We start from the raw sequence: 25,061 nt of genomic DNA, 5'->3' as shown, positions 1-25,061 counted from the left end.
GATGCCAGGGTCAGAAAAACTGGTGCCTGGGGAGGCAATTTTTTTTTTTTAAACAAGTTTTATTTTCAAGACAAACAATACATAAATACACATAAACACAAAACATAAAAGCATAAAAAATCTCTTTTCTGAAAGTTGCTTAGTCCCGGGTTAAAACTCTTGGTACAGACACAAGTTCAATTTCATATTCATTTTACATACCATTTCATATCTTATTAACATTTTCAATTTTCTATATAACTTCTCTCCTTTAAATTTTCTCAATTTTTTTTTCCTCCTCTCAATTCATATCCTAATATTTATTATTCTTTGTCTGTTCTATTCCAGCCAATCATTTATTTTTCTTCTTTAAAAAAAAGAAGAAATACTTCTCCTGTACACTATATGGAGTATGATGCCTTTATCTTTTTCCCTTATATTTATAGTACTTAATATAAAATACATAACATACATTGGGTTTCTGTCTGGTACATTCTAAAATTATACTATATTATCAAAAATAATACAAATCTATTCATTAGTATTGATATTCATTCATATCTTAGACGTTTAACTCATTACTTTTCAATTAAATCACATGCTTTTATGAGAGCCCTATTTTCCATAATTATCCCCCACACACACATCACATATTATAGCTCAATATTTCGTTGAAATGTTCCTCCTTCTTCTACTTCAAATCTCATTTCACAAAAGATTTTGCTAGTATACCATGTTCTAATCATTAATTTTAACAATCATTTATATCTTAAACATTTTATCCATTTCAATTGAATATCATGCCTTTGTGGGAACACTTATGCTTTCCACAATTATTACCCCCCACATCACAATCTTGAATCATATTTCATTACAGTACTCTCTTTTTCTTAACAAAAATTTCAGTTATTTATGTTAGATATTTTATCACATTTTAAGCTACATATTATTTCTAATTTTCTATAATTACTTCTAAATACAGATATAAAAATGCAAACTTATGTACCTTTCTAGAATCCCATTAACAATAAGATCTATCCATTATCTCTGAAAAACTTTTGCTTCTTAATATCCTGCTCCCCACCATTAGAGCTTCTCATCCCTTCCTTTCTCCCTTGCTTCTTCTTCTCCTTGTCCTCTTTAACCCCTTGTCTCTCCACCTCCCTTTTATTCTGCTTTCCCCCTTTCAATTGCATGAACACATACATGCAGTATGTATTATATTCTTGGAAACAATATAGAAGCTTTCTCTGGGAATGTTTTTTGACTTCCTAGCCCAACCTGCAATATCAGGACTCTGTGATGTCATGCTGGCCACATGATCATGGAACTGTCTTTGAAGAGTGTTGACTCAATGGCCTTGAAATAGAGATGAGCACCGTCCCCTGCAATCGGCAACTATGGTATTAGCGGAATAAAACCTGCAGGGACTCCTTTCCTCCTTTAGTCCAACCTGCAGTTTCTACAAATACAACCAGTGCCAATCCTATTTAACTTTCAATTCCAGACTACGGTACATCAGTCAGATGCCATGACCTGCTGAGCTGTATAAGAAAACAGATCCCCCCCCCCCCCCAAACACACACACTTATGGCTTCTTGCCCCAATTATTTGTCATTGATGAAATATTTAAAACTTCACTAACATCCCAAGGGTATTAATCTTTTTTAAAAAAAAGAATTTTATTAATTTCAATAAACAAACATGCACATACAAAACACAAAACATAAAAGTTCTTTTTGGAAGGCGGCTTAGTCCCGGGTTACATCTTTTTGTGCAGACATAAATTCAAATTCATGCTCACTTTATATACCATTTCGTATCTTATTTACCATTCTACATTTTCTATATAGCTTCTCCCCTCTTTTCACTCTCTTAATTCTATTTTATTTATTTCATCTCAATTTAAATCATTATGCTTATATCTTTTGTCTGTTCTGTTTCAATTATCTATTATCTTTTCTCATTGACACAAAATTTCTCCTGTAATCACTGATTGAAGTATGACGCCTTTATATCTTTCCCCTAAATATTATTTAGGGTATTAATAATCTTAAGGATCAAACTTTAAAGTTATTTCTTACACATGGAAGATAATAAGTTTGTAATTAAGTTTATTTAACATTGCTAAAATCATACATGAGAAATAGGCTTTAATCATTAAGTTGACAAATGATTCAGATTTAATTTATAAACATACATTGCTTACAGAAATGAACTCCAATTTGTGATCCCTATATCTTCTTTTCCTTGACTTGAGCTGAAGATACTAACCTCCTTTTCCATATTAAAAGTGGAGCTGTACAGTGGCTGCTCCATGTGTCTGCCTACTTAGAGCAGGGCCACACTGTATATCACAACTCCTTGTTTGTCCTAACAGTTTGTAAAGACTAAAAGGACACAACAAGCCAAATAACAGAATAACAAAGTAGCAGAGTTGGAAGGGACCTTGGAGGTCTTCTAGTCCAAACCCCTACTCAAGCAGAAGACCCTATATCCGTGATGGCGAACCTATGGCACGCGTGCCAGAAGTGGCACGCAGAGCCATCTCTGCCAGCCCGCAAGCCATCACCCCAGCTTAGTTTCACTGTGCATCCGCGCGCAGCTGATTTTTGGGTTTTTATTTTTCATTTTGTTAGATAGTTCAAATCTGTCAAGATCAATCTGGATCTTAAGCGTATTTTCTATAGTGTTGTGTCATCTGCAAATTTGATGAGTTTCCCTTCTATTCACACATTCATACAGTATTCATGCAATATTCATACATTTATACAGTACGTATAAAATATTTATATATTTTTACTATATAAAATTTTTAAAAGTCTTTATAGCAAAGCCAACAGCATTTCTGAAGTTAACAGGCTGGAAGATAGTTTTCAATATAAATATATATATATAAAAATCAGTTCAGAAATATTTTGTGCCCTTTTATTCATAAAGCATATGTTGTTCTGATCTTTTGTTTTGTTTTCATGTGGAAGAAAAGAGATTGTTGAAATCAAGATTACTTTTCATCTTTGAAGTTCTTTGCTACACAAAACAAAAAGACAAAATAGTCAGATTTTGTAACAAAAACACATCTTTTTCCTCTTGAGAATCTCTAACCTCAAGTAATTCAAAGCTCGGCAGTAAGATATTTAAATGTAATAAAGATTTACATTTTGTTTTCATTCATCTTCATTTCATTCATCATTCATTTCATTCATCATTTGTTTTCATTCATTCATGTATTCACAACTATGTAAACAATTGGCAAATCAAATAAATAAATAAATAAATAAAATCTCTGATTGGTTACCTGCACACTGAAGCAATTTCCATTCCTGTTGAAATTGCACTCTTAATTCTTTTATCAGTTCCACATTCTCCTGTAAATCTGGTGCAAAGTTCTCAAAGTTGGGTATAAAATCACCTGTTAAGATGTTGGCTATATCTTGCATTATTTTTTCTTCAGTATCCTTTAAAAATAAAGTAAAACACTTGCATAAATGTGTACAGATCTCCAAAAAAGAAAAAGAAACATTTTATTGCTTGCAGAGTTATTTCTGAGAATTTGTACTCTATTGAATGACTGTGTTTGAATCACCTTATTAAGCCATAATACGGCTTGCTTGGTTTTGGTTTAATGAATTGTATAACTAGACCTCTATGGTTGGTAAACCTTGGTTTATAGCTTGGCGTGTTCTGCAAACCCAAAATTGGATTTATTTGGTAAGACACAATTAAACACGCCATGTGACCCATCAGTCTGAATCCAAGGAGGAAGACGAACAGCTAACAGGAAGTGGGAGTGTGGCTCCAGTTGGCTGTGGAGGAAGCTGGGGAAGGGCAAAGTCCAGCTGAGCAGAGCAGGGGAGAGATAGAACAAGGGAAGACCTAGGGCCACCCCTTCTTCATCCTAGGGCACACAGGGAGGAACAGAGAAGAGAGCAACGTGGGTTGCGTGGCTTATGGGGGAGGAAAGGGCCCTGATTTCCTTCATTAGCCACACCTAGGAATGAAAGTTTAAAAGAACTGAATGTTGACTGCAGCAGTTGCTGGGAGCAAACATGACTTTATCCTGTGTTGTCTTTGCCTATGACGTTATCTCTCCAATTGATTTATTAGGAACAGATCTGGCATGTCAAAAGCGATTTCCCAAGTGAAAGTTTTTTCGTGCGTTACACAGAATCCACCATCTCTCCTCCCTTCTCTCCTCCCACTTCTACACTTCATAAATCAATTAACTGCAACTGGAAATTCTTAATACGACATACAGAATAACCTTGAACTTTTCAACTCCTCTAACTCTCTTAAAAAATGTGGCAGCTGAATTTCAAAGCTGACAATCTGTGTTCCTGGCATCTTCCCAAACGTGTGAGTTTTGCTGTGCCTTCATGTCTGGAATTCTTGCTCCTGCCCTGCCAAACTAATTATCTCATTTTGCATTGATTGGATTTATAGTTACAGTTTATGTTGACCATGTTTTGGATTTAATTCTCTGCAGTCAAAGGCTGTTCCTGGGAGAGTTTTTCTCCAGCCAGAAGGTAACCTGGACATTGGGGGCAAAGTTGGAGTTAATAAAGGGACTCTTATCGATTATCTGATTGTGTTGCCTTTGTGCCACGCCCCGGGTCATCACACCATGCTTAGTGTAATGTGGGAATATATCCAATAAGGAGTCAGTTATCTTTAATACAATAAATCAGGCTTCCCTCAACTGTGAGGTGGAACTCCCGAGAAATCTCTCAGCAATTTGTGAGGTGGGAATCCTTACATAAGTGTCTGTCTGTATTGTCCCAAAGGCAACTGGACTTTGGTTTTTTTTCCCTTGAAAATGTTTGTTTTGTTATCCAAGAAGCTGCTTCTCTTCTTCTGAAGAAGCTTCCTAGATGAGAAGTGAGCAGTTTGTATGCATACCTGGAATCAGGTTAGAGCAGCGATGTCAAACTCAAGGCCCAGGGGCCAAATCCGGCCCTTAGAGTGCTTAGATCTGGCCCATGGGGCCAACAAAAAAGAGCTCAGGAGGGTTGCACATGGCCCTCCAAGGTCCCATTTTTGGCCGCGACAGTCTCCTGCAGCCCTTTGTCAGCGAAAACAAAAGTCCATTTTCACTGGCAGAAGATTGCAAGAGGCTGTCGCGGCCAACAGCGGAGCTCAGGAGCCTGTTTTCACTGGCAGAGCACTTGGGCTGCCACAGATGCCGACATGAGTGATGTCAAGCTGGCCACGCCCACCTTGGCCACGCCCACCCCGGCCCCTGAGGTCAAACACAACCCTGATGCATCCCTCAATGAAATAAGAGTTTGACACCCCTGGGCTAGAGCAATGAAACAGAAGCACTAGCAAAATCTTGCTCTCAGCCTTTTTTCCCTTCCTTATCTAGACATGATAGCTATAAGTTTTCCCAAAGTGGAATGGATTTTGACAATGATCTCCTGACAAAATTTGCTCTGAGTTTTGTTCCTTGCTTTGCCTGCATCAACTCGGTCTCACAATGGAAACTTGTGATGTTATAAAGTTTGAGAACCCTTGGTGATAAATATATTAAAATTGAGTGATTAATAGGAAGCTTCATATTTCTTTCTTGTTAAATTCTAACGACAATGAAATCATTCACTGTATTTGGGAGAGGTGTTGTTTCACATATGTTCATTTATTATTTTAGAGATGTCATGATTCTGCAGAGTTAAAGAATCCCTGCAGTAATTGTTATGCATGTTTGATTTGTTTGACTCATTTAGATTTTCCTAGAATCCAGGCATAGGAGCATAGATAAACAGAGAAGCAAAGCTGAGCAATTTTTCGGGTTGAATTTCAAAAAGGTGCTTTGGCAGACAGACACAAAATATTGTCTGAACCATTTTAAAGACAACACGTCTTTTCTTTGAATTTTCACAGTTGCCTTTCACTCACTTTTAGAACCAAAATTGAAATGCTACAGCACCTTACTAGATTCTTCATGTATTTGCTTCAGGAAAACAAGAGAATCTGAAACATTAAAACAGTTCTAGAAGGAATTAAATCACACATTTCCCGTGGATCCTTTATTCTGAAAAATTAAACTATTTTGTTGTAAAACCATTGATGTACTCCTTACCTGAATTACAGTGAGAATCTGAGATTCTGCTAATCCTTGCAGTAAGCTAATAAGCAAGGAAATTCTATTTTTGCCAAGGTTCTGGTTTGGTCCAATAATTACAATGGTTAAATTAGGCTGATAGCTGTACGCAACTGGAAGAATAAATCCAAAGGTAGCAGAAAAGAAGTTGTTGGTTTTAGGATCCTTCCAAAAATAAACAAAAAATTAAAATATTTTACTTTTATTTAGTAATAAATGTTAGCATATTAAAATTATCTAAAACAGGGGTGTCCAACCTTGGCAACTTTAAGACTTGTGGACTTCAACTCCCAGAATTCCTCAGCCAGCAAAGCTGGCTGAGGAATTCTGGGAGTTGAAGTCCACAAGTCTTAAAGTTGCCAAGGTTGGACACCCCTGATCTAAAACTACATTTCTTAATTTCTCAATATAGAAACTATATTTACATATTACATATTACTTGCGTAAGGGGATAAAAAACGGAGAGATCAATAGGGCCATAACAACATGCAGTTTTTTCCAGCCCAATAATTAAATATATGAATGGTCAGAAACTTGATGTTTACTTTTATCTATGTGGGGTGAGGTATGGGTAGGAAGCTGTTCACCTTCTGCTGACTGTGACTTTACCACAAGAGGTGTTTTGGATTTTTTGAGGGGAGGGGGGTTAGCTTCTTGCTGGAATTTAGACACTGGAGGCTTCCTACATTCAAATTATGTGCATTCATACTGTAAATAAACTCAAAATTTTGCTGCTGAAATTTGGCCATTTTGCTGCTGAACTTCATTAATAAATCTTGGGTGTTGGGTTGCCCACCTCTAGTCTGAATGAACAAACGTTTGTCGTTCTTGGAACCCAGAGTGATCAAACAAGTAACTCTTTCATTGTGATGATTAATATAATCAGATATCCTTGATTCAAATGTCCATACAAAATATGTGGAAGTCAGTGGTTGGAAAAAAAACCATCTATCTAATTTTACAATTGTGCTTTTTCTCAATCCTCAGTCCTTTAGCACAATCTTTAACTCTTTAAATTCATGCAGGGAAGACAAGGGTTAAAGATTGTGCTAAAGTTTCAACGTTTGTAAAAATGTTGTGTCAATTTCTTCCATCATAGCGGTTCTTCAGTTTATCCCAAATATATTGATTTGCTACAAGACTGATTGATTGGTTGTTAAATTTATAGCCCACACAACTCTAGATGATTCTAGGTAGCAAACTGTACATTTCCAGCAGGAAGAATTCTCAGTTGGACCACAATATTCAAATATTTGCATGTCATCCACACTCAAAAATCAATGAAAATTGCAGAATATATAGTTCAACTCAAAATTCATGCCCTTGCATTCTCACTGAATCATACTTGGGTCATAAAAAAGACCATAAAATGCCACACTTACTTCTTTCCAATTGAGAGAGATATTGTGTTTGGTATTAACTTGTTCAGAATGTTTAGCACAAATATTGATTAAGAGGACTTTGCTGTAAAATATTAAAGAAAATAGGTTCTATAAATATTATCTCTATAAAATAGTTGCCACCCTGATAGTAATAAAATGAAGCAAGTCTGGGAAATATACAAGCTGTAAAGAAATATAATCAAATACATGTTTTAGATGTAACATTATTCTAATAAATAAAACAGATTCAAAGTTTCATATTTTTCTTACGAAGCCCCACTGACCTCAGCAGAATTTCATTTTCAGAACCAACTGCACAAATTTAAAGAAACTGGTTGAAATACTGAGACTTACTCATCATCCAACTCAATTTTCATGTCCATGTCACCAACAAATACACACAGGACTCTGCAAAACAGAATATTTCAAGATCTGTTATATGTGTGTGTGTGTGTGATTATTTATTTATATCTACTGTTATTTTTTATAAATAGCTCAAGATGGTAAATTTACCAAATACATCTTTCTTTTTTCTTGCAATAACAACCATAGGAGGTATATTGGGCTAGAGAGACTGACTGGCCTAAGGTGTGACTAGAATAGCCTGGTGCCTTAACCAGTGGAAAACACTGTGTGATAAATAGTTTAGTCTAGGTAAGGTAATCTGATAATGGACTACATTAAAAAACTGGCATAGCTGACAGTCCAACAAAATTAACCATGTATAGCCAGCTACCATTATAATTGCAGTATAAATAACAAACCCTGAACATTCAGTGAAGGAACTGCTAATCTAAACCTAAATTAAAGAGCTCTTTTATAAATATGTATGTATAATTCTGACAATATGCTAGCTACAAAAAACAATTTAAGGATTATAGCATCTATGGCAAAAGTTTCCTAGTCTATAAATTAATATTATGCATCATGAGCCTCGATGGAGCAGTGGTTAGAGTGCAGTACTGCAGACTACGTCTGCTAACTGCCAGCTGACTGCAATTTGGCAGATCGAATCTCACCAGGCTCAAGGTTGACTCAGCCTTCCATCCTTCCGAGGTCAGTAAAATGAGGACCCAGATTGGTGGGGGCAATATGCTGACTACACACTTAAGAGAGGGCTGAAAAGCACTGTAAAGCGGCATATAAGTCTAAGTGCTATTTCTATTATAAACAATGGACATGCAGTCTAATTTATTTCTATAAAAGTAATGCATTCTGTATTCATTCAGTAGCAGCAAACCTCTGCTTTTTACCATATCCCATCCATCCCCTAGATGTACTTTTTTAGTCCCTTTCTATCTCCACAACTATGTAGTGCTTTGCATCTTTGTTATATACATTCACGGTATTCTTAAAATGGATCAAGTTTTTGCAGTACACAGTGCAATTCTGAATAAACTACCCAGAAATAAACCCCACTGTGTTAAATGGAATTTATTCATATAGAAATGAGTACTGTTCACTTTGTATATGGAGTACATATGTATTCAAAATAGTCCAGGTTAGAACAGATTCATTGATTTTCAAAATCTGTCAAGAATTTTCCCACGTCCCTAAATAGTAGGCAATGTTAAGAAGAACTGAAAGCATTAGCAAAAAAAGGCACAATATATAAAGTTGTGCACACTTTGAAAAGGCGTTGATAAAAAAGAATATTTATAGCTCTGCCGGGTCCTTGATACTCTCCGACTTTGGTGGTTTTCTTACACATGTTTCACTGCCAAACCAGCTAACATCTATTTGGCAATGAAAAGTCTGCAAGAAAACCACTAAGTTCAGAGAACACCAAGGACCCCATTGAAAAAAATGTGCTTAGTTTGCAGAGGATGGCTAATTAAAGTTAGTGTGATTCCTAAAAACATTCATATTTCTTTTCAGCATCAGGCAGATGGTTAAAAAAAAATCAACTATTTCAACGAATAGTAGAGAAGTGTTGCCTTTATGTGACATTCAAAGCACCTATGTCTTTGAATCATTTTTTGAATAATAGTTACGTTTAAATACACAACTGTGCCCTTTAAATACACAACTGTGCAAGAAAGTATTAGGCACGACATTCTTATACTGTTGTGGTTCACCGGCAGCAGGTGCAGACGGCTGAGGTCTCGGAGAGCGAGGACTCAGATGAGGGGGCCTGTGTGTGATGCAGGGATGGGGCCAGGACCATCGGAGTGGAGTGCTGCCTTCGGAGATTGTGGAGGCTGGCAGTACTGATGCAGAGAACCCCGAGGAGGCTGTGCCCAGTGCATGTGCACGCAGGGCTGCTCATAGGAAAGAGCAGCTGCAGCAGCACGAGTAAGACTGCAAGGTAATGGCCCCTCCCTTAAGAGATAAAAGCCAGCTGAGAAACCAGAGTTCTTTGCAGGAAGCAAAGAAGTTTTTGCATTTCAAGCCTTGTAGAAGTTTGGACTATCTTGGTTTGTGTTGGAAGACTTTTTGTTTGGAACATTTCTTGGCAACTTAATCTAGTGCTTTTGGCAGCCTTGCACAACCTTGGCAAGGCTTGTTATTATCAGATACAATTAGTTTTAATAGCCTTTTAACCGTGAATTAACGGATTTCGCAGAGAAACATTAAGAGGTTTTGCTTTTATCTCTCTTTGGTGTTTGTTGACTTGGAACAAGGTTTGGGTCAGAACATATACCTACTTTTGTACCTTCAGGTTTCTACAATGTGCTAGTGCAATGGCAGAAGAAAGTGAAGGCGTAGATGAAATTGCAAGCCCATTGATCACCTAATTAACATGATAATAATTAAAATGTTACTATTTTATTTAATATTGCTTACAGTCAAGATTATATAGCTGTATTTCCTTATATGTATACATTCATTGCATATGCATGTCTAGATTGGTATAGTTATAAGAACAAATAAAGTCTCTGCAAATATTGTAAAATTTATATCAAAACCAAATATTTGAACATTTAAAAGCATATATGTTAACAAGTCTGGATAATGTTCCTATTCTGCCACAAAAGGAATAACTTGACCATTATTACATCTAGAGAAGGATTTGAAGGGCTACCAGCAAACACCAGTGTCTGATGACATATTTTCCCTTAATTAAAGTGTCAGTTAAATCTTAGTAATGCACCAAATAGGAATGTATAGCCTATTTACAGGATTTGTTCATGTTCTGATTTCAATCAACCAATATTAAGAAAATATTTTGATATGGGACAAATAGAAAGAAACTTAGGCTTCTCCAAGTATAAATGGAAGGACTCCAATTCTAAAAAGCAGGTTGCTAGCACAAAGAAATTTGATTAACTAATTAGCTAAACACTAATTTTGGCAGCACCTCTCTGCTATTCATTTGGGCATATCAACTGTGCAAATAGAATTATTGTCATTTAATTTACAAAAGTATTCAGATTGACTTAGGTGGCTTGAAGTTGTTTTCTACTCAGTAACTTTTATCCTAGCAAAGATTATGCATGAATAAATGGTCTGATTTGGCATGGAGACTGATTGCATCCTATCTGGGCCTCTTCAAACTCTTACGTGATTTTGTACAGGCATGTATACAAGTTTTACAGTCACAGGTATACAGTATATGGAAGGTAGAGGGAAATAATGAAATACATATCATGATGCCACAGTTATTACTTAGATTGTTTTATCCTGCCTTTACTGTTTTTATAAAGTAAATCAAGGCAGTGAATACACTTAATACTCCCTTCTACTATTTTCCAACACCAATTTTTGTCCAACCTATGAGGTGAATTGGACTAAGAGAACATGACTGACCCAAAGTCATCCAGCCGGCTCTGTGACTTATATCTCACACTGGAACTTAAGTACAAAAGCCAAGATCTGCATTGTTGTTTGTCATTGTGATTACCTGAGGACATCTACCGACATCAAACAAGCTTTTCCAGCTCTAGCAAAAATGCATAATATTTATGCATAAATGTGATTTACTGGTTTCAGAAAAATTATTCACATCTCTGTAACCCAAGTTAGTCTTCGCTCTACACAGTTGACAGGTTTACTAATTGAAATGCATCGTTGTTACTAGCATTAGCATTTACATTGCAGCACAATGCCCAAGGTGGGAATATATGCAGCTTTTTACCTTAGCAGTAATAGAGAAATTATGCAGCAATTAGTGTAATGAGATGATAATAATGCATTGTTCTAGGAGAATATAAAGAGTTAACCATCCATATAATAATTGGGTAGGTAAGCATGCAGATGGAACTTGTGTGATATATCTCTTTAAAGAGAATGAATTTATGTCCTAATTGCTTGAGAGATATAACGTGATATCCCCCAACCTACATCTAAGATGCTATGCTAATCAGGAAAATGACCGAACAAGAAAATAGTTTTTTATTTTGGAACAAAAAAGAAAAAGCAACTGGACTGTTTTTTTGTTTTGTTTTTTGAGGAAAAGCAAGACGTTTTGCTTCCTATCCTGAAAGCTTCATCAGTTGTATTGGATGCTGTGGGAGAGGAAGGACAGTTACTGACAGTTGAGATTAGTTGGTGAGAGGGAGAATGAGAGGTTCTGACAGGATGGTGGTGGTGTGATGGAAAGATTGTGTTTTCTTTGCAGTCAACTGGTCTAAACAGTCTCTGACAGCATGTCAGGGTTCTGACTATTGGCCTACTTAAATCATGAGCCTCGAGCCAAGCTTCAAAAGAATCCAAAATATTTATTAGGAGCAACATGTCCGGCATTAACCCGTATGAAGCCAACTCTGAGACATGTAATTTACTATCACTTATGACCCTGTTTCCCCACCCCCACCCCGGTGTGTCATAAATCAGATTCTCCAATGAAACACATTCAAGGGCTGGGTGTCATCCATCACACTCTCCAATGAAGGATTTTTGTGGGCAAAAGATCCAGTAGCCTAGGCTACAATCTCCACAAGATAAGTGTGGAATTCGCTTCTGGCCTTCATCTACCGCACTACTCCCTCAGGCCTTTCCCCAACCCCCCACCCCCCTTTTTCTTATGGCAACTCAGAAAGAGGCATAGGAAGGATTTACGAGTTGACACAGCAAGCACTTCACAAATGCATGGAACAACATAGGAGAAATAACCCATCAGGACAATATTCAGCAGTCTACTTGCATTTGAAAGATAAGGGTCATTTTTTTGAAAACAGCAAAGTCCACATTTTGGATAGAGAGGACTATTGGTTTGAAAGAGAAGTAAAAGCGGCCATTTATGTTAACCTTGAGCAGCCCTCTTTCAACAGAGGAGAAGGGAAAAGATACCACCTATCCCCAATTTACATTGCAGTCCTTTTGGCTGTTCCAAGAAGATTCCACACCTCTGATTCAGGTGACCCTGAGGTCACAGAGAAAACCCCAAGAAACTACAACAGCTTTCAGAAAGTGTTAAGACCAGTTGATTACAAAAAAACCCACAATCTTTCCATTTCCGCCCCCCTCCAATCCATCCTGTCAGAATCTATCATTCCCTCTCCCACCAACTAATCTCAACTGTCAATAACTGTCCTTCCATCTCCACAGCATTCAATACAACTGGTGAAGTTTCCAGGATAGGAAGCGAAATGTCTTGTTTTTCCTCAAAAAAATCAGTTCAGTTGCTTTTTTTTCCAAAATAAAAACCACTTTTATTACAGCTGTGACCTGAATAGCTGAGAATTTTCAGACAAAAAAGAAAGGGCATAGCTTCAATTAAAAGTAAAACTTCCCTTTAGGGATGGCTGTGAGATTTTAAAATATGTTTAGTTCTCCTCAAAACCAACTAGAAGAAAATATGTCATATCGAATCAATCCAGTTTTGCCAAACGATTAACATTACCTCCTTTTTAATGATTTTGTTAAGGACAGCCAGCATGTTCAAGAGTGACTTTAGAGCTTCTTCTTTCATATTTTTCACATCAAATGCACTGTGAGATACAGATATTTGAATGATGGTTATACACCAGAACATATGGAACAATTGTACTGCTTCAACAATATGCTGAGCTTTGAATTTATAACTTCATAGTAGACATATAAAAGTTACCCAGATTATAAATTACTCTATGCTGTACACTAAAAATGATGTCACTATTATTCAGGAGAAATGTTAACTGCAACATTAATTAACCCATAGCAATTCCTTCTTGCAACATAGAGACGACTTTTGAATTCTGGGGTAAACAGAGTATCATTGTGGGGCAGGGTGGGTTTTTTTTTTAATATGGGGAAATTTTAAATGTTATAAGACACCTGGAAACACCACTGTGTGAGTTTGGCAGCCTTATAATTTTGCAAAATAAATAAATAATCACAGACCATTTCTCTTTGACCTTCTACGGGTAATCTTAGACAGATAATTAGAGTTGGAAGGGATCTTGTAGGTTATCTAGTCCAACCCCCTGCCCAAGCAGGGGGTTGGACTATTTCTGACAGATGGGAGTCCAATCTCTTCTTGAAAGTCTCAAGTGATGGCTCTCCCACAACTTCCGGGGGAAAGCTGTTCCATTGGTTGATTGTTCTCACTGTCAGAAAGTTTCTCTTTATTTCCAGGTTAAATCTCCCCTTGGTTCAGTTTCCATCCATTGACTTATGACCACAATTCGGCCCAAAATTTATGTTGCTGAGTGAAACATTTGTTAAGTAAGTTTTGCTTCATTTTACAGTCTTTCCTCCCAGAGTTGTTCAGTGAATCATGGCAGATATTAAGTTAATTACACTGTTTTTAAGTGAACCTTGCCTTCCCCATTGGTTTTCCTTGTCAGAAGGTCACAAAAGCTGATCACATGACCCCCGGACTCTGTTACTGTCATAAATACGAACCAATTGTCAAGCATCAGAATTTTGATCACATGACCATAGGGAAGCTGCAAATGTCATCAGTGTGAAAAATGGTCGTAACTCGTTTTTTTCAGCGCCATTGTAACTTTGAACGTCACCAAATGAACTGTTGTAAGTAGAGGAGTACCTGTACTTTACACAGACAAGATTTTTGCTATCTATCCTTTTAAACTGGAGAGGCTGAACATTCTTTTTCACGGAAAGCTGAACACTAAATATTTGGTTGTATCATGATACACCTTCTTCTGAGCTGGTGAACGGTAGGACTAACCTGATAGTAGTTTCAAACTCTTTCATATCCAGTCCCTTTGGAATGTGGACAGTTGGTGGGAGCAGGTGTAGGCCACTGTCGTCAACAGCGGCTGCTGTTTTAATAGGAGGTTTCAAAGACAAAACGCTTTTCATATGCGTCTCCAAAAACCTATCTGTTTCGATGACTTCATTGACGTCTCCAACTTCTTGAGGACTCAGGAATTCCACATTGGTCTGTGTAACCTCAGCTTCCTCTGCTTGACAGGATACAGTACTGAGATCTTGCACTGGAGTTACATCTGGGAACAACAACAGAACACAGCCTGCCTCTATAGTAAAGACAAACTATTCGTGTTTTCCTCAAGCCAGTGGCTTCCAGATCTGTTGGGATTACAACTCTCAAAATTCTAGCCAACTTGTTTATGGAAAGTTGTTTATGCTAGTTATACTTGGGGTTTGAGTACTGCAACATTTTCAAAACTATGAACCTATTTCTGAGGGGCAGGGAAAGCATTTAGCTCAGAAAGTATTCATTTAGTTCAACATTTGAACGTAATTGTTTTTAGGAAAAAAAAACTTATTAAAGCGTATTAAAAATAGACAGTTTTCACATTTTTATTGCCTAGTGTATAATATTTAGCAATCCTCTTATTGTTGGAGCTATGTACTATGATCTACAAGTCAGTTAGATGGGTTGTGTCTACTTTGAAAATGAGTTGGAAGAAATGTTTCAAAATAGAGGGAACACAGTACTTGATTAAAGCAACTGGGCTTTTCCCAACTGCTACAAGAAAAAAGAAGATGTTGTTCCATTAATGCAGGGGTGTAAAACCCATGTCATCATAGCGGTCCCACATGACATATCAGGACTTTTTTCCACTTCGCTAAACCAGGCGTTGGCGCTGTGGCCAGCGCGTAACGCATTCGGACCTCTTTATTGCAACTCATTGTGCTTATGCTTCCACATTCTGAAAAACACTTCTTTTGGTTGATATTTTAAAGTATACAGTCTTTAAGTCCATGCAGCGTATTTGTAAGTACACTCATATTCTTTTAAATTAATCGAACTGCAGTTATTTCAACCAAGTATACTGTCATAATTATTCATGCTAAATTTGACACTGACAAGTGGCACTTTATATCTTCAATCTTTCATTTAGCCATTCAGAAAGAAGAAATAACTTTAGGACGAGTTGTTAATTTATGTTGACTAAATTAATTTAATCAATATATTGTCAATTTATGTGACTTTATCACCTAGCAATGTTAAAATCTAGCCAATCTAGTTTCTAATACTGCTTCTAAATTGAAATAGAAATTTGATAACTTGTTCTTCTTAAGGATCTGCTTTGGAATATTTAAACTTGATGAGATTTCTGTGAATTAAGAAAAACTAAATCTAGAAATATTTTAATATTTTTCCATGATCTGCAGCAGTGTATCAGAAAAAAAGGTGATTCTTGCCATTACCTTCATATGTCAAACACTTCCAATATGGCTTATGTGCAGCTCTCACATTCTGAATGGATTCCTTTGCACTAAAAAGATCAAATGGGATACACATTCTCTTTAAAAATATTATATTATATTATTATAATATTTTAATATTATAACCTATCCATGTCATAATGCTACACCATTGTTTTCCTACAATTAAGAACAGATTAAGAACATATCTTCCTCACTGAGCAATGATTTTATGATGGAACAATGCAACACGTTTTATAGACCTAACATCCAATTTCTCCTCTGAAAATCTTCACAGGTTTGTCTACCACAAGTCAGCATATATAAAACTGTTAAAAGCTGCATTTAAATGCAGGGCTTGGGTAGACAAGTAAAAACCTAAGTAAATGCTGTACTTTGCAATGTTGCCAGACTCAAAATAGTGGAATCCTATGTACAGACATGTCCACAGAGGAATAAAAAAAGGTTCAGACAGTAGTCTCAATTGCATGATCACCATTTTGGCTTTTTTGACAATCCTTTAATGGAAATAACTTTGTAAGATGGTGACATCCACAGTCTTGTTTAAATCTGGCCTTTTGTCAATGCAGATCTTTCTAGTTATTACATGCATACACACATGAACATTGCCATACAAGCACCTTAAACACGGCATCATTTCACCAGACAAAGGAGGTAAAGGATCTCCAAGCAAAGCTTTTAGAGTCATGCAGACTGATTCAGAGAGTGACCATAAGTGATATCCACCCTAAATAAAAACAGATATAAAGTATAAAGGAGCATATAAAATTCCAAGCAAAGATTAAGCAAACAACATCCGCATGTTAAATTATCAGAAAATTAAAAAAATGGTATTCCTAGGGCACCAGTGTATGTTGGTCTCCTAGCACCTGATGCAAGCACTATTGAAAACATCTTCTTCACTTAAGGCAGGGGTCCCCAAACTTGGCAACTTTAAGACTTGTGGACTTCAACCCCCAGAATTCTCCAGTCAGCTATGCCACAAGTCTTAAAGTTGCCAAGTTTGGAGACCTCTGACTTAAGGATGGCTTGTTCAGTGATCATTCAAATTAATGGTGGCCCTCAACCATGATATTTACAACCAGTCTTCAAAGTTCCAGCTGTCACAGCATTCATGCAGTCACATGATCACGATTCAGGAAATTAGGGATCAGCTTGCAATGAGGATGTTACAGTCTATTGCAGTTATGATCACAATTTGGAATCTTCACTGCTGGCTTCCTACAAGGTCAACAGGCAAGCTGGCAGCAAGTTGAAAATGGCAACCACATGACATTGGGCTTAACAATGGCACAGGATTTGCTTAACAATGGCAACCAGCGGTGCCAGAATTGCAATTGCTAAAGCAGTACAGTCATGTGACATCTTGCTTTAGGATTGCCATTGTTTATTGACAGAAATTCCAATCCAGTTACTGAGGACTAACTGTGTAAGCCAACCTAAATCTCAATTACCGGGTGGGAGGGGTGGGGAATGAGAATCCCAGAAAATGAGTGGCAGAGTGCTTTTTCCTCCTCCAAACAGCTGATTTTGCTGCCAAAGCCAGTTTTTTAGCAGTGGCTTGCCAGATTTGAAGAACAACTAGGAATGACTCAGATTGACCCTTGGACAATTGTGTACTTGCTTGGGAAGAGAATCCAGAGGATTGCAATTCTTGTTAAGAGCAGCCAGAGGATCGTGTCTCCATCTTTTCCCTGTCATTGTATTTTTTTAGATATGCCTGTTTTTTTATATCACTTTTTGAAGCTTTGAAGTTTACTGGTTAATAGCCTGGCTGAATGTTGATGTGCTTTACACTCCCTTTGTTGGAATACAACTTCCTTCGTTATACTTTGGAATTTTAAAATACTTTCTTTCACTGCAAGGAAGTCAACAGTGTGAGGGTTTCCCTCTTCGCAGTGAAAGGTTTTATTTACCTTTAAAAGACAGGAAATTTTTCCTCTTTTTTTCTATTTACTTTATCGTGGGAATTCTTATCTTGGCTTCATCAATGGTTATTTTGCTATGGAACATTTAACTTTCTTTGTCCTGGGAAAGAAACTTTGCACTCTGCTGTGAAAGCTTCAGCATAAGAGAGACCTGGGCTATATTAAAATCAAAGTAACAATAAAGTAAGGATTTTGAATATTGCATATTACGACATGCAACAGAAGACAGCTGCCAAGAGACATTGCATTCCAATTTGTAGGAAAATGTACTGAACAAGAAGTGTTACGGAAATATTTTCAAGAGAGACCTATGTCTTTGAGGAATGAGAAGCAGTTGTTTGGAAACTTTCCATTTACAAAGAAAAGTAAAGATGATAAGCCGGAAGGAATTGTTTTTTCCATTAAAAATCAATCTATGTATTTGATCCTGGAAGGTTCAGAGACAACAGTTGTAATGCATTTATGAGATTAGAAGAGGCTTCTGAACTTTCTGTGAGTTAAAAACAATAATAGATTGTTAACAGAGTGCTTTGAAGTTTAACTTTGTTGTCCGAATTATCTGTTAATTGCTTTTTTATATAATAAATAGATGGTAGATCAAATTGGTTTATTAATTGATGTCTATACTTGTGATATTTAAATGTTATATACTAATTTTGCAAATATAGAGGTAGAAGGTTATAAATTGTCAACCTGCTTTGCAAGGGGAAGGGAATAATTATTATTGCTGAAACCTATTTATAAGTATTCAATGAGAGGGGATATTTAATGTGTATTTTTCACATTCTGTTTTATGCACAGTTTTTGTCTTTATTGTTATATATTCTTTTTCTCTTTTTCTGCTTTTGTATTTCAACTCTGGAAGTAAATAAAAAATATTAGGAAAAAAGTACCCCCCAAAAAATAAAGTAATAAGTAATAAACTTCATTTCATAAAGAAAGAAGTCATATAACTATAAGAAGCCATAGTATTATCTCAATATTCCAAAACCTCGAATGTTTTTATGATCTCTGGAATGGCTCTATGTGGCCTGGTTGCCAAGTACACAAAGTGAGGTCACATGACTGTGGGTGGGAGCGGGGAACCATTGGAACTTCAAATTCAGGTTGTAAGTATACCTCAGGTAGGTCCTTTGGAACTTCGATTGGTTGCTAAGCGATATGTCCTAAGTGGAGGACTACCTATATACCCCCAAAAAAAAAAACCCCCCCCCCCCCCCCCCCCCCCCCCCCCCCCCCCCCCCCCCCCCCCCCCCCCCCCCCCCCCCCCCCCCCCCCCCCCCCCCCCCCCCCCCCCCCCCCCCCCCCCCCCCCCCCCCCCCCCCCCCCCCCCCCCCCCCCCCCCCCCCCCCCCCCCCCCCCCCCCCCCCCCCCCCCCCCCCCCCCCCCCCCCCCCCCCCCCCCCCCCCCCCCCCCCCCCCCCCCCCCCCCCCCCCCCCCCCCCCCCCGCCCCCCCCCCCCCCCCCCCCCCCCCCCCCCCCCCCCCCCCCCCCCCCCCCCCCCCCCCCCCCCCCCCCCCCCCCCCTCATAGTCAGTGACATCAGTGAACATCTGAGATTGTTTTGACCCAGACTTTGTCAAACATAATTAAACACAAACTTGTTTTAAAAGCAAAATCTATTTTAATGCAACGCTGGGAATTATTTTCATTCACAGCCCAAACTAACTTAAACAGATAAGCACATGCCTGTCAGTGCTATGGAATGCTGCCAAAAACAGAAGTATCCAAATTAATTATAACAGTAAAAAATAAACAGAAAAAAATGACCAGAATACGCAGAGCTTCAAGAAGGACTTGGAATCTAATTGAACTGCTTTGCTTCCTGCAAAGCATTCGTCATTGAGGTCTGACTTTTATCCCTTATGGGAGGGGAAAACAACTCCCAGCCTTACCCCCTCTAATTAAAAAGTTGAAAGCATTTATTAAATTGGAAATCAGATTGCATTCAAATCCATACCTCTAAAACTGCACACAACTTTCCATTAGCTAAATTCATTAGAAAATGGGTAAGATGGGAAAAGCATTCTGGAGTTGCTTTCATCTGCCCCTAAAAACAAAACAAACAGAAACGAAGATATATTTTTTTAAAAAATGGTCTGTTTTCATGGGAAAAGAGAGAGAAAAGCAGTAACAGTATCTAGAAAAGAGCTTACCTCTGGGTCGCCTATTCCAGAGTCATATCCAGCAGAAATCAAAACAAGTTCCGGATCAAACTACAGTTGGAAAAAAAAAATCAACACAAGCAGAATTTATATTATAGTATAATGTGCACAGTATAAAGATGCTGTGAGTTGTAATTCATCAACATCTGGAAGGTCACAGGTCCTCCAATAAGCATTTCAAGGCATATCCAACCACCTACTTTCTTAAATTAATCAAGATTTGATTTCTGATCTACTGTTCCCTTTTCTAACTTTTCATAAAACCTTTGAGCAGTGTTTCTCAACCTCAGCTAGTTTAAAATGTGCAAAATTCCCAGAATTCCCCAGTTGAAAAACAATGACCCACAAAGGTTCCCTGATTTGCTGCCTTTTTGTTAGGAAGAACTTGCATGCAAATAACCCCTCCAATTGACCAATGTAGGATATGCAGGGCCAAAATTGTCTAATCAGACCTCACACATTCTTAATTCCTTGCTCATTTGTTTCTTGCCCAATTTGGTCCCCTTAGCAGTTTGAGCTGCTGGATTTTCCATTTTCCATTCATTTTAAAACCATGGATCTCAAACAGAAAGGGAAACGTGAAGACCAAAGTACAGGTAATGAGCTCCAGTTACAACCATTTATTTTATAGCAGCGGTAAAAAAAAAAGTGATTTACGCTCCTACGGCCATTGTAGCATCCACATGGTCATGTGATCAAAATTTAACAACCAGCATGTGTTTTCAATAGTTGTACCACCCTGGGGTCATGTAGATCACTATTTGCAATGTTCCCAGCCTGCTTCTGACAAGCAAAGCCAATGGGGGAAGCAGGATAATGATCACGTGATTCGCTTAATAGCAAAACAGGCCATAAAATGAAGTGCAGCTCACTGAACAACTTCCTTGCTTACTAATGGGAATTCTACCCTGTTTTCTCCAACAATACGGCCTCCCCCAATAGGAAGTCCCAGCATGTTTTATAGGCATGAAATGAAATTAAGCCCCTCCCCCCAAATTAAGGCCTATATTAAAACATGTGAAATGGGGGGGGAAATGGCGAGGGGGCTTGCAATTAGGAAGTACTTTTGTTGCACACCCGGATATGGTGCTGCCTGCATTGACCCCGATACGAAGTGCCCCACCAATGCCGAGGTCAACATCCAAGCCGTCGCTGCCCGCCCGCCCAAAGATGCAAGGGGGGGGAATTAAATCACCCCCGAAAAGACAGCCTAGCCATTTTTTCAGGGCTCAAAAAAAAATAAGACCCGGCCTTATTATATGAGAAACACGGTAGCCCCAATTGTGGTTGTAAGTTGAGGACTACGTGTAGCATCTCTGGAGCTATTCGTTTCACACCACTACAGAGATGTCAGATAACTGGTTCTGTCACACAATCGTACAACACTCAGAAGTTGTAACATTTGTGAAAGGACTCATAGTCTCTTTAAAAAAAAAAAAAAACACCTAGCAGCTCTCCTTATGCAGAGATAATTATAGCATAACAACAAAATTTGGGAGCTCCCAAAGGGAACAAAAAATTCAAGAGTGTAGTATAGCTGCTGTCTTAGTTTGGGGGGCCTTCTTCCTGCAGATAATCCTAAACCTTTTTTTTTTTTTTAAAGAAATTGTTCCTTTTAAATAACTGAAGATTATTTCTGATACTACACAAAAGTATTTTACTATTGTCCTCTACTTTGAAACAGCATCCATAATTGGGGGTGGGGGTGGGGGAAGGTCCAGAATTCAAAAGTTACCTCAAAAGCTATTGGAAGCAAGACATGAAGAAATGCAGCCAAATAATCTGAATTTCCCATTCCAATCTACAAAGCCAAGCATAATAAAAAATAACAGTTCTCTTAAAACAGAAAACAAACAAACACCCCCCCACCCAATTGCCATTATATAGGCTTGTCAATCCAAATATCTTACTGGAAATTATCTCTGGAGAGCATTGTGCTTCTCCAACAAATTCTAAATTGTATTCAGCAAACTGTTTTCTAAATCCCCAGGAAGGAAAATTATATGGACATTAAAAAAATTGTATTATGGTAGGTTTCATCTGACAATATATAATCTGTATCTTACTTTTTACTTTTTTTGCCTCAAATGCCACCCTCATTAATATTACCACAGTAATAAAACTTTGTCATTTCTCTTAAAAGTCCGTGTTACAAATAATTTTTTTATAAACAGTAGAGTAGGAAAATGAAGAAGTGTTTTTGTTAAAGTACAGTATTTCAGTGGAAACCATGCTTCCCTGTGCATAATTCATCAGCTGTACATGAGAACACAAATCTATTCTAATTACAAAATGAGTTCTCAGCTGACTGCAAATACATATATTAGGTATATAAATGGAATTAAAAACAAAACTGCATCAAATGCATGACTGCTAGAATTGAGCATCTATTTGTATTATAGTGCTATTAAACATGATTTACCTGATTCCAAGGGACATTTATGGTGAATCCTCTTCCCTTCCCCTGACCAACTGCATCATAATTAGACTCACTGAGGCAAGGCCAAAACTTCTGGTGTTCAAACCGATGCCAGGAAAAATAGAGAACACTAACAAAAACAAAGTAGCATTTAATGAAGTTGCAGATAACCAAACAAGCAAACTACTCTCAGCAGTGCTTATTCCAGAACAGATGAATTAAGTCTGAAATCTATGAATTTTCACTATTTAGTTTTCTGGAAATTGATCCAAATAGAGGATGTTCTCAAAGAGTTTAATTTTGCATAGTTAGAGAGTCCGAGTAGTTTATAAGATGCCGCTGAAATAAAGTTTCCAAAAAAATGTGGGTGTTGGTATGAGTGCCATCCATTTTGTAAATGCATCTCACAATGATATGTGTACTTTTAATCAATTGTTTTCATCTTTATTTATCTTTGAATAGGACCTCATCTATCGCTTCAACACTGAAGGGAGTTTTACAACAATGTTAAAAACACAGACTGTAAGATATAGGTTATAGCAAAATTAATACAATTTGTCTAAAAACCAAAATGATACATAATTGGGTAGTGAAAGCTATCAAAACATCTTGAGGCCTGCTGTCTGCTACTGAAGTTCATTGTTAATTCGTTTCCAAAATAAAAACTTTTTGAAAAATCATGCAGGTTTGCTGAACAAGTAATTGACGAACCTTGGGTCATCATCAAACGCATATTGAATTCCTTGTCCATGATGCACATCCCAGTCAACAATGAGGATTCTGCATGAACCAACAGTGACATTCATTAAAAGGCAAGATCTTCAAGAATTTGTGATTTTCAATAGACATACTCCACCTTTGCAGGCCATATTTTCTTTGAGCATATTTTGCCGCAATAGCAACATTATTGAAGATACAAAATCCATTGGCTGCACTTCTTTGACTATGATGACCTGGAGGCCTGCAACCAAGCATGATAGAGTCAGTTAACCATAAACTGTACCATAGAACATTTACCTAGGGAACATTTCAGTTTGGTTACCTTATTAGAGTCAAGCCATTACGGGTCTTTCCTGACAACACAGCATCTACCAGTTGCAGTGTTGCTCCCACAGCCAGTTTGGCACAACGATACGTTGTCTGAAGAACAGAACAAGTTCATGATTCAAAGACTCTACTGCAGTTTCCAAGATGAATGAATGAAGGCTGGAGAGATGGGAACAGGTTGGCACTGTACACCACTGAATTTCCCCTCATTCAGGCATTGGGTATTAGAATTGTAATTCAAAGAATCTCAGCAGTCACTTCCTCCCAATTTATATTTCCAGAAGTAGGAGAACCAAGAAAGTAAGAATCTGGGGAGATGGATAGGATACGTCTGGAGGAAGCTTGGATCTTGGCCATAAGAAAACCTCTACCTGTTCAGAGGGACAAATTTATGAATATATATTTAGTTTCAGGGAAGTAAGAGCTGTGAGCCCATGGAAACGTTTTAAAGTTAAGGGTGGCTATTAGAAACCCGTTTTATTTAACAAGGGCTAAATTTGGTTCCTTCTGCAAATATTAACAAAATGACCGTGGTGTTCAGCATCTTATATAATCAGGCATGATATTCCCCTCTGATTTTAATCGGAATAATATCATGTCTGTATAATTTTGGGTAGAGGTTTTAAAAAATACAGGAAAAAAATCTGTAAATGAGGAAAGGGTTTAGTGGTGATAGATCTTTTTCAGACCTTCCATTAGGGAAGCCAAAAAAGTCAAAATGACAGGTGCAACCATGTGATCAAAGACTCTCCCATTTCCTAAATGTCCTTGGATCCTTTAGAAATATTCATGAGTTAAAAAACAATGTTTTAATTTTGAAGAATAGCAGCCCCACAGTTCTTTGGGTGGACAGCAGGATTTGGAGAAAAAGGTTTATAACTAAGGAATACGATTTCTAGGAAGAATGCTCGATTAGGCTCCATACTTGATGAAAGTAAACAGCATCATATTCAGCAGAGACTTTTTGGAGCTCTCCTTTTTCCATCTTCTCAGTGCTCTTCACAATTTCCACGTAATCCATACTGAAAAAGAAATATGTGTCACCCATAGACATAACATAGGGTGTGAGCCAGTTTCAAATATTACTCTGTTAATCAGGAATCTGGTTGCAGATAAAGTGACGGGACAGCTATCTATAGAAAGCCAACGGAGATCTGAGACAAGATGCTGAACTGATATGTATATAAACTGGGCTCATTACTGATTTTTCCCCTAAGCCAAAACTATATTGGGCCAAAACTATATTTACATGGCTGCCATGTAAAATGCAATCCCATTTTTTTGGGATGGATTTTTTTAAAGTTTAGAACGCTAAGTCTAGGATGCATTGAACTCAGTAATCCAAAAGAACATCTCTTAGTGATGCCTCATTCCTTACTGTGACTCAGTTCAGCACAACAAGAATAGAACAGAATAGAATGGAATGGAATGGAATGGAATGGAATAGAATGGAATAGAATAGAATAGAATAGAATAGAATAGAATAGAATAGAACAGAATTCTTTATTGGCCAAGTG

General features: G+C 37.6%; 1 protein-coding gene across 5 annotated transcripts in view; it reads right to left on the bottom strand.

Moving 5' to 3' along the window:
* Nucleotides 1-1,648: 1,648 nt before the first annotated feature.
* The window catches only part of HDAC10 (histone deacetylase 10), a 34,777-nt gene continuing 11,364 nt past the window's right edge, over nucleotides 1,649-25,061 (bottom strand). For all 5 annotated transcript variants that reach the window (XM_087969410.1, XM_087969412.1, XM_087969409.1 and 2 more), the window contains 18 exons: nucleotides 24,470-24,566; nucleotides 23,540-23,637; nucleotides 23,354-23,458; nucleotides 23,209-23,277; nucleotides 22,501-22,627; nucleotides 21,814-21,879; nucleotides 20,070-20,129; nucleotides 19,874-19,963; nucleotides 16,608-16,714; nucleotides 15,970-16,037; nucleotides 14,519-14,798; nucleotides 13,247-13,334; nucleotides 10,110-10,195; nucleotides 7,816-7,869; nucleotides 7,462-7,543; nucleotides 6,059-6,244; nucleotides 3,278-3,437; nucleotides 1,649-3,009 (listed from right to left, as the gene is read on the bottom strand). In XM_087969410.1, the coding sequence (XP_087825536.1) occupies nucleotides 2,984-3,009; nucleotides 3,278-3,437; nucleotides 6,059-6,244; nucleotides 7,462-7,543; nucleotides 7,816-7,869; nucleotides 10,110-10,195; nucleotides 13,247-13,334; nucleotides 14,519-14,798; nucleotides 15,970-16,037; nucleotides 16,608-16,714; nucleotides 19,874-19,963; nucleotides 20,070-20,129; nucleotides 21,814-21,879; nucleotides 22,501-22,627; nucleotides 23,209-23,277; nucleotides 23,354-23,458; nucleotides 23,540-23,637; nucleotides 24,470-24,566 (1,849 nt within the window). In that variant the 3' untranslated portion in view covers nucleotides 1,649-2,983. The remainder of the gene's footprint in view (nucleotides 3,010-3,277; nucleotides 3,438-6,058; nucleotides 6,245-7,461; nucleotides 7,544-7,815; nucleotides 7,870-10,109; nucleotides 10,196-13,246; nucleotides 13,335-14,518; nucleotides 14,799-15,969; nucleotides 16,038-16,607; nucleotides 16,715-19,873; nucleotides 19,964-20,069; nucleotides 20,130-21,813; nucleotides 21,880-22,500; nucleotides 22,628-23,208; nucleotides 23,278-23,353; nucleotides 23,459-23,539; nucleotides 23,638-24,469; nucleotides 24,567-25,061) is intronic.

This window comes from Notechis scutatus, chromosome 6 (assembly GCF_049901735.1).
Source record: "Notechis scutatus isolate UNSWTSFEM ecotype Mainland chromosome 6, rNotScu1.2, whole genome shotgun sequence".
NCBI classification, from domain to species: Eukaryota; Metazoa; Chordata; class Lepidosauria; order Squamata; family Elapidae; genus Notechis; species Notechis scutatus.
The sequence above is the reverse complement of the archived record's forward strand: the minus strand, read 5'-3'. Positions and strand labels throughout refer to the sequence as shown.